General features: G+C 57.4%; 1 protein-coding gene across 8 annotated transcripts in view; it reads right to left on the bottom strand.

Annotated features, from left to right (window-relative positions):
- Nucleotides 1-9,087: 9,087 nt before the first annotated feature.
- The window catches only part of SBF1 (SET binding factor 1), an 82,202-nt gene continuing 78,110 nt past the window's right edge, over nt 9,088-13,179 (bottom strand). For all 8 annotated transcript variants that reach the window (XM_054830292.1, XM_054830312.1, XM_054830317.1 and 5 more), the window contains 6 exons: nt 12,528-12,761; nt 12,218-12,328; nt 11,826-12,037; nt 11,534-11,621; nt 11,316-11,447; nt 9,088-11,145 (listed from right to left, as the gene is read on the bottom strand). In XM_054830292.1, coding sequence (XP_054686267.1) covers nt 11,047-11,145; nt 11,316-11,447; nt 11,534-11,621; nt 11,826-12,037; nt 12,218-12,328; nt 12,528-12,761 — 876 coding nt within the window. In that variant the 3' untranslated portion in view covers nt 9,088-11,046. The remainder of the gene's footprint in view (nt 11,146-11,315; nt 11,448-11,533; nt 11,622-11,825; nt 12,038-12,217; nt 12,329-12,527; nt 12,762-13,179) is intronic.

Below are 13,179 nucleotides of genomic sequence, written 5' to 3'. Positions count from 1 at the left end.
CGCGTGGTTTCAGTTGCGTTACGGACAGTGCCTTAGCTTGTTTCCAGAATTACGCTTCATTAATTATTTTCATAGGTCCTAGGCAGCAGAAATGGGCACCTTAGAGGTACTTAACGTGTTAGACCGTTTGTAAAATTCAGGTCAGTGAAAGTTTAAGATTCTTTGGAAAATGGGTTTGGTACAATTCCTGTTGATTTCCTACTGGCTAAAGTTTCCAGCTTCCTGGGGAATGCTGTTTGTTTGGGGTGAGAAAGTGGGGTTTGATAATGGTTTCCCTCCGTGGTAGCTGCTGCCGAAATGCCAGCCGATAGGAAGTTCCTAGGAAACCTAAGCAGGCGTTTTCCGTGTACATTTACATACGAACTTTCTGACAGATTTGAATGCGGACAGTAATCAATTTGGCTCCTATATGTTAGCTCATCTCATCTAAAACTCACTTACCTCATTACTCGAAGGGCATTGTGGTGACCAGTCCGACCTCCCTATTCGTTTTTGTACGAAAACTAACTGTATTTCCTAGTGACTGTTAGGTCACCTTCCACAACGTAAGGATAAAAATGTCAGTGAAATATGCCTATATGTAAAAATGTATTTTTATATTTGATGCTGATCAGGAGAGAAGAATCCTTTTTCTCTCCCTGAACCCGGGGGGCTTTTATAAAGGACAGATCCTTCCCCATCTATTTTTTATTTCCTCAAATTGTTTGGACAGATGTAAACTATTAAAAATCTTTTATCATGTAATTTTGATGCTCGTAGCTAGTTTTTCAGAACTGCCTAGGAATTCTAGAAATGCTGTAGAGAATCTCCCACCGCTGGTGGATTTTGTCTCCTGCAGCAAAGCGTGCCGTTGCCGGCCGCTGCAGAAGCATCTCCTAGCCTAGATCCTTAATGGAACTAAACTTGAAACCTAATTAACTAGAGGCGCAGCAAATGTTAATTGAAAACTTCTCGTCGTGTACAGCTCGGAACTATTTCTCTCTCGTTGGCAAGCCCACGGAAATCCTTTGCCAAAACGCTGAAGATGGCATCTGAGCCAGGCAGAGCCGAGTCGCCGGCAGCGAGGTCCTGCTCTCGCTCTGGCCTCGGTTACAGCGCGTGCTGGCGCGCGTGCCGCCGGGTCACTTGGTGCCGCAGCCGTCTGGGCTCTGATTTGCGAAACAGGAATTGGAGAGTCACCTGCGGTACTTGCTTGCGCTGGCGGCCGTGGGAGAGGAGGGTTGTGGTCCTCACCGCGTGGCAGGGGCTTTGCACTGAAACTTCAACTCTTTTCCTGCTCATCTCATCTTCAGACTAAGGCTTAAACGCCAAACCGTGACTGACTTGCCCGGACAATCTGGAAAAATGGCTTTATGCAGAAAATCACCTCGTCTCTTCTCCCCCGAGGTCAGGCAGCATCCGTGTCTCACACGGCGGTGCGTTCTCTGCGTGTCCCCACCGTCCGGCTGCGTCCGCTCGAAGCGTTGGAGGCGAGCAGGCGGAACAGCTCTTGTGCTCCCTGGCGCCTGATGAGCAGGGACCGACCCCTTTTAGGGGCTTTGTCGCTCACCTGAAACACGCCGGTATCGGTTAGGGTAAGACAGGGCGCTAACCTTGCCTTACAGTGCATCGATCACACCTGCAATTTAAAGTTCTGCGTTCTTACTCTTTCAGAATCAAACAACATGAAACCATTAATTACCTCATGCTGTAAACTCATGTAAAGTTTGACTGTAACATATGGACCACATGAAAATACGCGTGTTACGTGAAAACGTTAGAAGTCTAAAAAAAAAAATAGAGTGTTTAGTAAATAACACAGTAAATTGTAATAGTTAATTCAGTGTTCAGTTCCTATACATGATTTGAAATAGAAACGTCATCTTCACAAAGAATATCTTTGCAGTCGTTTTCAAAGCAGCGTTTTCTTTCTGCCTGAGACTCTGAACAGAATTTTCTTTCTTTCTTAAAATAAACAGGCCAAAGCACGAGGTGGAGAGTTCAAAGTACTGGGGACTCCTTTGTTTCCTTTCGGAAACTTCTCTTCACATGGCATGTATCCTATTAATTTGTAATTAATCTCCATTTATTTGCCCATCCGTTTCTGCTCTTTCCTTTGTAAACCTCTGAGGACTCCTCTCCCTCTGCCAGCGTCTCTGCTGAAGCTTTACCCAGAAAAGGCATTTGTGCTCACCGAGACACGGACCGGCTCCTCGCTGGGATAGAGCTTTTCTTTTTTTTGTAACTTCAGTTTGTCTCATTTCTCACACTTTCATACTTTACCTTTTATGGTACAAATCCACCAGGCCATCCTTCCCCGCCCGCCTTCCCCTGAAACGCTCTGTCACGGGGATCGGGGCAGAACCGCATCATCTTGCGCGTACGCGCGTCGTCTTTCTTGCGCCGAGATGCGTCCGCAGCATCCGCAGTCGCTGCTCTGACCGAAGCCCCGTGGGGCTGGGGGTCGGGATCGCCCACTCCGCCCTGGCTCGGGTTTGCTCCCCCGTTCGCAGCGCTGTCCCGTTCCTCCCCGGACCCCGTCCTCGCGGAGAGCTGCCCTGTTTGCGTTCCAGCTGATGACCGAGCGCCCTTGAAGGAGCGAACTGTCTCTAGGGCAAAACAATGATCAGCAATAAAAGTTCCGGATATAAAAACACCAGTGCCTTTGTTTTAGTTTGGAAGGAGTAACTTCTTCTCATTCCAGCTTTGGAACCAAGTCATGTTTCATCTCCAGATAGCCAGGAAACAGGGAAAGAGAACGTGATGCGCAGAAGGATCCCACGCTCTAACAATAATAATTTTCAAATACCCCGTCGTTGTTCCGAGTGCCTTATATCCATCCCGAGCCCAACAAAAGGTATTTCTGTTCCTTGTGCTCTTCCTCCTCTTGCACCTCCCTCACCTCGTAGCTGCTTACGCCACTCAGCGCGTCCCTGTGCGCGTCGCCGAGCTTCCCGCTGCGGCCGTTCCTGCGCGGGGGGCCCAGCAGGTCGTCCCGCCGGGGCTGGAAGGAGGAGCCCTTCCCTGGGCTCTTCCCTGGGCTCTTCCCCGGAGCCGGGCTGTGAAGAGGAGCCGCAGACCCTTACGGCAGAGCGTGCCCACTGGTAGCGCCGGGGAACGGGGGACGCTCGGCCTTGTCGGCGTCGCCGTGCCCCCTCGCCAGCTCGCGCGTCAGTATTTCACAAAAGGGAAGGAAAGACGCCGTTTGGGAATCGTCGTCTCCGCGCCACGAGCCGTGGGTTGCCTTGAAGGATGGGGCCGTGCGAGGAGAAGGGGCTCCTGCTTCTAAGGGGAATAGAGGTTCCGCAGCGGAGGGTGGTGCAGCAGAGCGTTTAACGTGCAGTAGTCACGGTGAATTTGATGTACGTCCTGCTGTCTATTCAGAATGTTTTACTGATGTCCAACTAAAAAATGTACTTTGAATTTGTCCTCCAAGTGTTAGAGAAACTACGCTTAAAAGCGCCTAAGAAATTGATTATACATAATTTTGTGTTTAAATATAACTAATATTTAATATTAAATATTTTATTATTTAATGTGTAATTTAAATTAAAACCTCATTTGTCAATATGGGCATGTAAATATTTTCCCCTTATGAAATATAAATATTCCTCATCTGAATTTTGTTTTTTAAACGAAAAGCAATTTTTCTGTCAGTCACTGAGAAATACTTGAAAAGCTGCCGACGAGCTTTTCCCTTCCACAGTTACTCGTACCTTTAATAGCAGCACGGGATCCGTGTGACTGAAAATCACGGAAACATTAAAACATTCTGTGTTAAATTGGATGCGCGCCGAACTCGGACCTTGCTCTGGCCGCCGAAGTCACCGCGGATCCCGTCGCGCGGTTTGGGGCCGCGTTTGGGGGTCGTCGCCCTTGGGCGGGATCCCGCAAACCCCCGGCGCTCCCGAGAGGAGACGCGGGCCGGGCCGCGAGCTGGCTTCACCGTCGCTCCGAACGGCGCGAGGTGCGCTGCCACGCTGACTAGGGGTGCGCGAGGGCGGGGAGCGGCAGCTCTGTCCCTGAGCTCGCTGCAGGCTGTTCGCGGGCAGCGCTGGCGGGGGCTGTGCCGTTGCTGGTGGCACTGGGGGGGGGGGGGCACGGCTCGTCCTGGGGCGTCAGCTGGCCCGGCCGGCCGGCGAGCAGCCCAGCAGAGTGGCCGGCCTGTAATTCGGTAATTCCCGGGTGGTCGGTGCACAGCTTGGGCCAGGAGTCACCGAGCAGCAAAAGCCGGCCGTCTCATCCCGCGGGCTCCCGGCGCGGCCCTCGGCAGCGGAGGAGACACGCGCGTGTGCCGGGGGCTCCCCTGGCTCGGGAACGCCTCGTGCCGGGCTGGGGCTCCCCGGAGCCAGCCGAGCGTTGGCGGAGCCGGAGCGGGCGAGGGGCCCCACCGCCGTGTCTGCTCTCCACCGCCGGGCACGGGAGCGTCCGTCCCTCCCGAGGGTTCCCTCGCAGAGGCTCCGGGGGCCACGGTGGGCCTGCACTCCATCCTTAAAACCGGACCTCGAAACAAAGGCAGTGGCCGGAGTTAGGCTTGCCCTGAGCCGGGCTGAGCTCGCCCGAGGAAAGCGACAGGACGTTGTGTCGGGGCGGGCGCTGCAGGGATGGCGGAGCAGCCTGGGGACCGGCTCGGCCGATGTGTCATTAGCACTTGCGCGAGCCCAGCCCTTCCCCCGTGCAGGTATTTTTGCAGCATCCCTGGGAGCGGCGACTTCTCCCTCCTGGCCTCAGCTTTGGCTGAGGGCGTAAGCGACCCAGGGCTGGTGGGTTGGACCGTGGGACAGAAGAGACCTTGGGATTGAAAGCATTACCGGGATTTCCAAGAAGATAATTAGTTCTTCCGCCGGCCTTGTTGGTAACTTAAAGAGCAGATTTAGAAGCGAGAAATAGACTTCCACTTGCTGTACCTGAAATATTTTTCATCTATTTTTATAAATTCTCCTGGAAGCATCATTCCCTGCTTGCAGAGGGCCATGCCCAGTACAAGGAGAGGCCGCTCCGCCGGCGAGGTGGGAGCTGCTGGGCCGAGGGCTGCGCGGGCAGCGGCGGGACGGGCAGGAGCCGCTCGGGCGGCGGAGGCTTTGGAGGAAGGAGCTGCCGGTGGGGAACCCGGCTCTGCGTGTCCTGGGCTCCTCCGTCCCACTCCTCAGCTTCACTTGTTGATGTATATAGGGACTATTTATATATATATATATATATATAGACATATATATATATATTTCTAAATTCACGTTAAACCTATTTTTCTCAGAGCTTTTGGGTTTGCATATGACTTCTTGATTAGCAAGCGTGCACCTTCTAACGTGGCTTAATCATTGGTACAAATAAAAAAGTCAAAGGTACTGGGCGCAGGCGGGAGGCGCGGGAAGGGCAGGTTCGCTGGGCACGCGCCTCCCCCGGCCCAAGGGGCGAGAACGAAACCGCTTGGCTTTTTCAGTTCAAGATAAAATACAGTTTTATACTTGTTGCCATATTCTCTAGGTAGGTAAAGCTGCTTTCAGCCTGAAAAGTGGAAAAAAAGAAAAAAGGAAAAAAAAAAAAAAGCACTCAAGGGTGGTCTCCATTTTGGCGTTTTTCTCAGCGAGGCTCATGGAAAAGGAGGTCATTGATTTTTAACTTCTGTTCCTTGTCTGATTCTGTCTTCGCCTTTTGTATCCAAACCGGGTTTTGACAGCATTTAAAATTTAGATGAGCAGCTTCAGTTGAAATGTAAAGTTTTATAGAAACCTTTTTCTTGATCTAATATTTTGTAAACCTTTTCTTTACCACAACCCAAGTACTGGCACGAGATGGGTTTGGCAGTGCTTAAGGCAGTCGGCTCATGCGTGTGCGTGTGTACACGTATACGTGCATACATGTATGTGCGTACATGGAGCGGGTGATACGTATAATTGCACATGAAAATATCCGCGGTTCTAATGATATTTTTTACTACGGGCTGTACCTGCTCAGACAAACAGAAACTTCCTTTGTAGGCTCTGATTTTCCTAACTCGACAGGACACCATCGTTTAACCGGTTAATTTGCACTTAGCATATTTAAAGCAATCAGAATATTAAATATTCTTTGCCACCTTATCTTGGTCCACAGTCTGGTGAATTGGAGCTTCTGGAGCTGCTTCTCGGGGGCTTTTCCGTAACCTCCGTCGGGTTCTTTTCTGTTTGGCATTAGGCTGCAGTTAGACTTGAGGCGATCGACAACGTGTGGCGCTTTGACTGTTAGCACAAACGCTTATTTAAGGCCTGTCCACCCCAGAAAAAATCCACTAGTCCCCATCTTCAGCTGAAGGACCCGAAAGGCTTGTTTAAACTAAAACTAAACCAAAAATTTTTTTTTTTTTTTAAAGAATTACTTCCCTCTAGGAGACCTGGGAAGCTGTGGTGGGTGCAGCGATGCTGCTCGGAGCTGCCGGCTCCATCCAGGCATCTCCTGCAGGGAGCAGAGCTCCGGCTGGGGAGGGTGCGGGACCGTCCCTGCCCCCGGTGTTTGCTCTTTGCCGCAGCCGCTCGTTTCAGGAGAAGACCGTGGCGACGGCCACGCTGCAGTCCCTGTGTCCCAACTGGGGTAGAGCTGAAGTCCGGGGTGTGCGGGACGGGAGGGGAAACCTTCCCGGGCGCCTGCAGACAGGGGAGCCGTCAAATCCACCGCTCCACGCTGGGGAAGGCACCGCAGCCGCGGGCACCGATGGGTTTGAGAGCCGGGGTTGCAGTGCTCCGTGCCCAACCGTGAGCCCAGATTTTCAACGCAGCTCTGCACCTGCTTTTCTGAAAAAAAAAAATCCAGTCATTTTTGTTCCTGTGTCCCGAGAGCCGAGTTGCCCTGAAAATCTGCCGCTGACCGGTGGGGTGCTGTGGGGAAGCCCAGCTGCCCGAGGAGCGGCTCGGGGACGGGCTTCATGTGCAGGTGCCGGGGGGGTGATGGTGGGGGGGGCTGGCCGGAAAAGCGAGCGCTAGGGGCTGAATCGATGCCTTTAAACCCCCACAACCCATGAAGCAGTGGCCGATTGGTAAGACGCACTCTGTATAGCAATAAGAAATTCTTGCCTGCATAGACGGTATCCTGGGGCTGGGGCAGCGGCCGTACCCGTCACGGCTGAGGGATGAGACGGGGGCTGCTGCGGGAGGGTCCTCGGGAGCCCGGGATGGCCGGGGCGCCACGCCGGGAGACGCAGAAATCCCATTCCAGCTTCACGTGGCCTTTCCTCTACACCGGGAAGGGGTGGCAAAGGGGGGGGTGCCCACTGGGGGGGTAGTTAATTTAGTGCAATGACATAGGGGAGCCTTTTTTTTTTTTCTCATGATGCCTACTGCCCTTAAATGTTGAAACCGGGTCTTTGTAAGCAATGTCTGTGTATCTATGTGTATATATGAGGGACAAATTTTAAATTACTGCCTTTTTTCCCTGTTTATTTTTCTGAGTAATTCCAGATGTACTTTAGTCTCTCTACTGTCAAAACTTTTATATTGTAAATCTGATGCTGGTGGCTTTTGGTTATTTTGGTTTTTGTTTTTGTAAAAAAGAAAAAAAAAGAAAAAAAGAAAAAAGAAAAAGAAAAAAAAAGTCTGCATCTCTCTATGTTGTCAGTTTTAGGCTGTAAATTCCAACTATCAATAAAAGCTGAAAAGTCACGTGCCAGTGGTGGATTCCTCCATCCTCCAGGACACACTGAGCCCTCGCCGTGCCCCATCCCACCCTCCGCTCGCCTGAGCGGGACAACTGCGCTCTGCGGCTTCAGCCCCGCCACCCCGTGCAGGCAGGGGCTGAGCGCAGGCAGGGGCTGAGCGCAGGCAGGGGCTGAGCGCAGGCAGCGTTTTCTTCTTCCCGCACCCGCAGGCTGGAGGGTGGAGGAGGAGCCGGGGTGGGTCCCTGCAGCCCCTGGTCGCAGCTTTTCAAGTCATCTGTTGCTGTCCAAGGGCCAAGAAGGGCGAAGCGGCTTTCCGGGCGAGGCTGCCTCCTGGGCTGCTGTGGGGCGAGTGCAGCTTTGCTCGTAGGACTGCAGAGCTCAGCTGTGATGTGCCAGGGTTGCTGAGTCCAGATCCTCCCCCCCCCGGCTGTAAGAGCCGCCTGGTTAATGGGAGAGGCTCCAAAGTGACGAGGGGGTTCTCCCAGCCCCCCCGGACGGTGCTGTCACGTACCTTGGTTTAGTCTTTGCCGAGGGCTGGCATGCGAGCCTGCAAACTGCAGGCAGCGACCGGGGGCCTTGGCCATTAGCAGCTGTGCCCAACATTTGGCTCTGCACGTGGCTGGGCCCGTTGTTGAGTTGTGTTAGCTGCAGTGGAAGAAAAATCTCAATCCCATGGCTTCTTGTGCCAAAATCCTCTTCACCCCAAAGCAAGTTGCTGGTGGTGCAGCTAAAGGCCACGCCAGCACTAAGGTGGAGCAGGGTTGGCCTCCTGTGCCTCCAGCTGTGGGCAGACCTGGAGGCACCACCCCATTGGCATCTGCTCGGGCCACGTTGACCATGTCAGGCCTTGGTGATGCCGCATGGAGCCTTCTGTGCTCCATGGAAGCGTGGGGGGCATTGCAAACCAGCACCGGTGGGGTTGGGGGGGGGGGGGGGTGTGTGTGTGTCCTTCCAGCTTTCCTTGAATGCTGTTGCCCATCCCCTGCTGCAGTTTTCAGTGTGCATCACCTGCCCTGCAGATCCCGTCCCTGTCACGGTGCTGCTGGTTGCTGGGGCCAGCCATGTGCTCAGCAGGGACAGGCACAGTGGGGGGGGGGCCACCCTCCGTGCTGCAGCCCAAGGTGTACCCCCACCACACCCAGAGCCAGGCAGGGACTGACACCCCCAGGTAAACCTTCACTCACACATACATATGCATGTGCACACCCCCGCCACCCCCACCACCCCCCCGGCCCTTGGGGGGGGGGGGCGTAAAACTTGACAGTGAGCAGGAGCAGGTAGGAGAGTGCAGGCTCAGCACAGGACGAAGGTCCTTGGCTGCCGTGGGGAATGCAGGGCCCGGGGCAGCCTCTGTGTCCCCGGGGCTGTGCCAGCATCTCCCGCGGAAGCAGGGGACAGCCCTGGCCCCTTGGGACAGGCGCTGAGCCCCATCCCGTGGTTGCCGCAGCGCTGGCACTGGTGGCAGTGAGGCAAAAGAGCATGTGTCATATTAATTTTTTTTATTAAATTCAGTTAGTTTTCTCTTTATATAATAACCTTTTTCCTCTAGGCACAATACAATACAAGGACTCTGTATGTTTGACACAATGTACAGCAACTTCAATAATCTACAACTGCTCAGGTAAGTTACAAAAAAACCTCCATGTTACACCAGCTACCTGCCACAGCCATTATTGTACAATGAAACAAAGAGGGGAACCTGGGGGTTAAGACTGTACAAAGGTCTCTGCACTGAAATAAAACATTGTACTCCTTTAAAAACAAGACAGGTAGAAGAGCTGGCCGAGCCTGCAGGGAGGCGGGAGGGTCGGGGCCCAGCCGGCACGGTGGCTCTGCCGGGCAGGGAGGGCTGCGCAGGCCGGGTCCTGTCCAACAGCCGGACGGCAGCAGGTCCTGAGCGACCTCACAACGCCTCTTCGGGGCTCCCGGCCAGCGACCCTCGGGTGGAGCGGGGCCAACCCCCCCCCCCCCCCACGTTCACACCAGTGCAGGGGATGGATGAGGTGCTGCAGGATCCGTTTCTGTACCGATTCCCCCTTCGCACTGACACTGTGACAGCAACAAGCAGGGGTGACAGCGGGCAGTGGGACGCGCAGCCCCCAGCAGCGCTGCTCTGCCGCGGGGCAAACCTGCCTCTCCTGCCGCGGCCCTTTGGGCAGCAGCTCGGCCTGGCAGCGCGGGCAGAGCACAAGCACGGAGGACTGGGGAGGGGAAGAGCCCCGAGGCGGTGGGGAGAAGAGGACAGCGCTGTGCGGTGCCCCCGAGGTGCTGCCCCCTTCTTCCCGCATGAGGGCTCAGGCAGGGGGGTGACCTGTGCAAAGAGATGCGTCCCAGCATGTCCCGGCCCTGCGTCACTGCCGGCGGGGACCCCAACTGCAGCCGAGCCGGACCCCCGTCCCAGGGGCTGGGCTGGTCCTCCCGCCACGCAAGGAGACACAGGGGACCGCCCCAGGACACCGAGGAGGCTGTGGCATTTGGCACCTCCCATGGGGAACGTGCCCCCCCCCCCCCCCCCCCCATGACAGCAAGCCTGACCGTGGAGGTAGAGACCGTGCCCCAGGCAGGACAGGGAGCCCTTGTCACAGCCTGAGCAGGCAGCTGCCTGCTGGGAGCAGAGTGGCCACATCCACGTCCCCTCCCGTGACACGGAACCCAGTGCCTGCAGCTACAGCTGCCACCGTCCCCGGGCAGACAGCAGCCGTGCTCACTTGTTCTTGTGCCAGACTGGCACAGCCGAGGCTGAAGGGCTGGGACTCTCTCCCCACTGCTGCCACGGGGACGCCGGCCGGGCAGGATGGTCCCCGTGCTCAGGCGAGTCACCTCTGCCAACACCAGCACCCTGAGCTGCAGATCCCCGGATCCAGCGAGACGCGAGCGAAGCCCAGGGCACGCTTAGGTCAGCTACTGCGCTGCGGGGTGGTGGCAGCAGGGAGCAGGGCAGGTTCTCCCCGTGGATGCTCTGGCAGACATGCAAGCCGCAGGGAGGACAGGGCTTTCTCCAGCAGCGCAGGGTGGGGGAGGCGGGGTGCACCCTCTCCAGCCGGCTGACGACCCCCCTGCTGCCGCAGAGAGCTGGAGCGGGGCCGCCCGGCGCGGGGGGGTGCACAGAGGACAACACAGTAATTACAGGGCTCAGCCAGGCCCGGGAGGACAGAGCAGGACAGGCTCCCGCCCGCACCCCCAGCCTGCTTCAATGCGAAGAATTCCTCCACTACAGTCCTACCATAGTGTAACATGCTGATCCTGCCCCCACTGCCGCCTGGGGGGGGGTGGCCGCGGGCTCCCCAGCTCCGCACCCCCCTGGCAGATGGGAAGGAAGGCCATCTCCTCCGCTCCAGTCCATCACAGCCCCGGCTCGGATGTGAGCCTGGGCACTGCCTCTGCTCCACGGGCCGGGGCCCGGGAGACTCTGTGCCTGGAATAGAGGCTCCTCGGAGCCAGGCTCACGCGTCCGACAAGCAGCTCTGGATGCGGTCGATCCACTGCTGGGCTAGCTGCACGTCCTGGGCGCAGAAATTGTAAACTCGTTTCGTCGTCTTCAGCTGCAGGGGAGGAGAGAGGAGGTGAGCGGGGCTGCGCAGCTGCACGCCGTGAGCCAGCAGCACCGCAGCCCCCGGAGCCTGGCACTGCCGGAGCGAACGGCTGGGCTCCGCAGCGGGGCCACGAGTCGCCGAGCCCCTTTCCCTAAGGCGTTGCTCGGCGCCACACTCACATCGAAGAAGGCTTTCTCGTCCACCGTCTTGGGGGCCCCCATGGTGGGGGCTCCCGGGGTGATGGACTCCACCTCGGCCAGGTCAATGACCCCTTTGCACTCCGTGTCCATCCGGCTGTCGTAGTACCGCAGCTGCAGGGAGAGTCCCGCTCGGTCAGAGCTCACGGGAGGGAGGGAGGGAGGGACAGACCCCGGGGCTCACCCACCCCCCCAGGTACCTGATGTTTGGTTTTATCCAGCACGAACCAGCGAGGCTTCCACGGTTTCATGAACGCTCCCTTCTTGTACAGCGATCCCTCGTAGGACCTGCAGGGCCAGGCAGCGCGTTAGGGCGGAAAGCAGAGAGGGGCTGAAGGGCGGTTCAGCCTGCGGCACCCCAGCGTCAGCAGGGACAAGAAGCCATCGGGGTCCACGCTCTGCAGAACCCACACGTCTTCACCCCTCCCCAGGGAGGGATCCCCCTCTCCCAGTGCCAACGGCAGCCCCCAGCGCCCCGAGCCCCCCGCCTGCCTGTTCTCGCTCTCCGACATCTGGAACTGGCTGTAGAGCGTGCTGGTGCTCTTGCGGCCGCCCTGCTTCCCGCTGGAGGGGGTGGAGGTGCTGCTGGTGTCGCTGTCGAGGCTGAGGTTGAGGGTAGAGCCCACGCCGCTCTCCTGCAGGTACACGCCCAGCGAGCGCCGGTGGTGGGAGAGGCTGGAGGACATCAGCAGGGAGCTGGGGGTCTGTGGGGAGCAGAGGGCACAGCGTGAGGAGGAGGACGGCACAGCATGATGGGGAGGACGGCCCCGCGCCCCTCGGGCACAAGCCAGCCTGGGGGCAGAGCTTGGGGCACCCTTGGGCAGAGCTGACCCCCCCTCCAGCCCCTCCCGAAGCCGGCACCCACCACACAGCCCCCGGCCTACCCGGCTGCCCTCCGGCCGCGCCTCGGTGCGCTGGGAAGCTTTGACCTTGTCCCACGTGTCCTTCCAGCGCTCTGGGACCTGCCCCAGCTCCATCTCCAGGTTGTGCAGCTCCTGCGTGGGGATTCAGGCATCAGCCCAGGACGGGGCCAGACCCCTGGGATCGCTCTCCCTGTCCGGGGGCTCAACCAACTCCACCCCGGTCACAACCCTGTCCCGCTGTGTGCATGGGGAAGCGTCCCACCCCCGGGGACACCGCGGGGAGCCCAGCCCAGCGCCAAACCCAGACGACGCTGCCGCCAGCCGTGCTCACCTCCAGCAGCTTGGAGATGGCGTCGGGCTCCACGCGGCTGCGGTTGTCGTAGCACGGCCAGATGATCTTGCGCTTCGTCTGGGGAGCGCTGGTGTCCTGCCGATCCGCCTCCTCCACGTGCTCCGGCTGCCCCTGCGCCAGCTCCCAGTCGTAGGAGGGGCCCTCAGAAAGTGTCTCCTCCGTATAGTAGTCCCACACCTTCAGGTTGGAAATGTTGCTGTACGGCCTCAGCACCTGCGGAAGAGGCAGGGTTACGGTCAGGAAGGGCAGCAGCGTCCGGGCAGGACGCATCCCTGGCTGTGCCGCAGGGACATCTGTGCAGATGGGAAACGAGTCTCGTTGCAACGAGCTTTCTCCAGGGGCGATGCTTTCTGAGCGGTAACAAGAGGCAGCTGAGGCCGCTCAGGAAAAGGCAGTGCTGGGCCGGAGAAAGGCAGAGCTGCTCCCAGCTTTGGCCAAGACGGAGCCCAGACCGAGCCAGCGCTCCAAGCAGCTCGACTGCAGCCCGGCCGCATTGGCAGAGCGCAGCCCCCCGCGCCGCCCACCTGCTGAGGCCACGCGCCAGAAGCTGCCGTTTCCTCTCCCTGAGGAAGGACGTTTCCAGCTTGTGGCGGTGCAGAGCCCAGAACAAGACCCTGACGGCTCCAGCTCA

The sequence above is a fragment of the Grus americana genome, chromosome 1, assembly GCF_028858705.1.
Source record: "Grus americana isolate bGruAme1 chromosome 1, bGruAme1.mat, whole genome shotgun sequence".
NCBI classification, from domain to species: domain Eukaryota; kingdom Metazoa; phylum Chordata; class Aves; order Gruiformes; family Gruidae; genus Grus; species Grus americana.
This window is presented reverse-complemented; position numbering and strand designations above follow the sequence as displayed.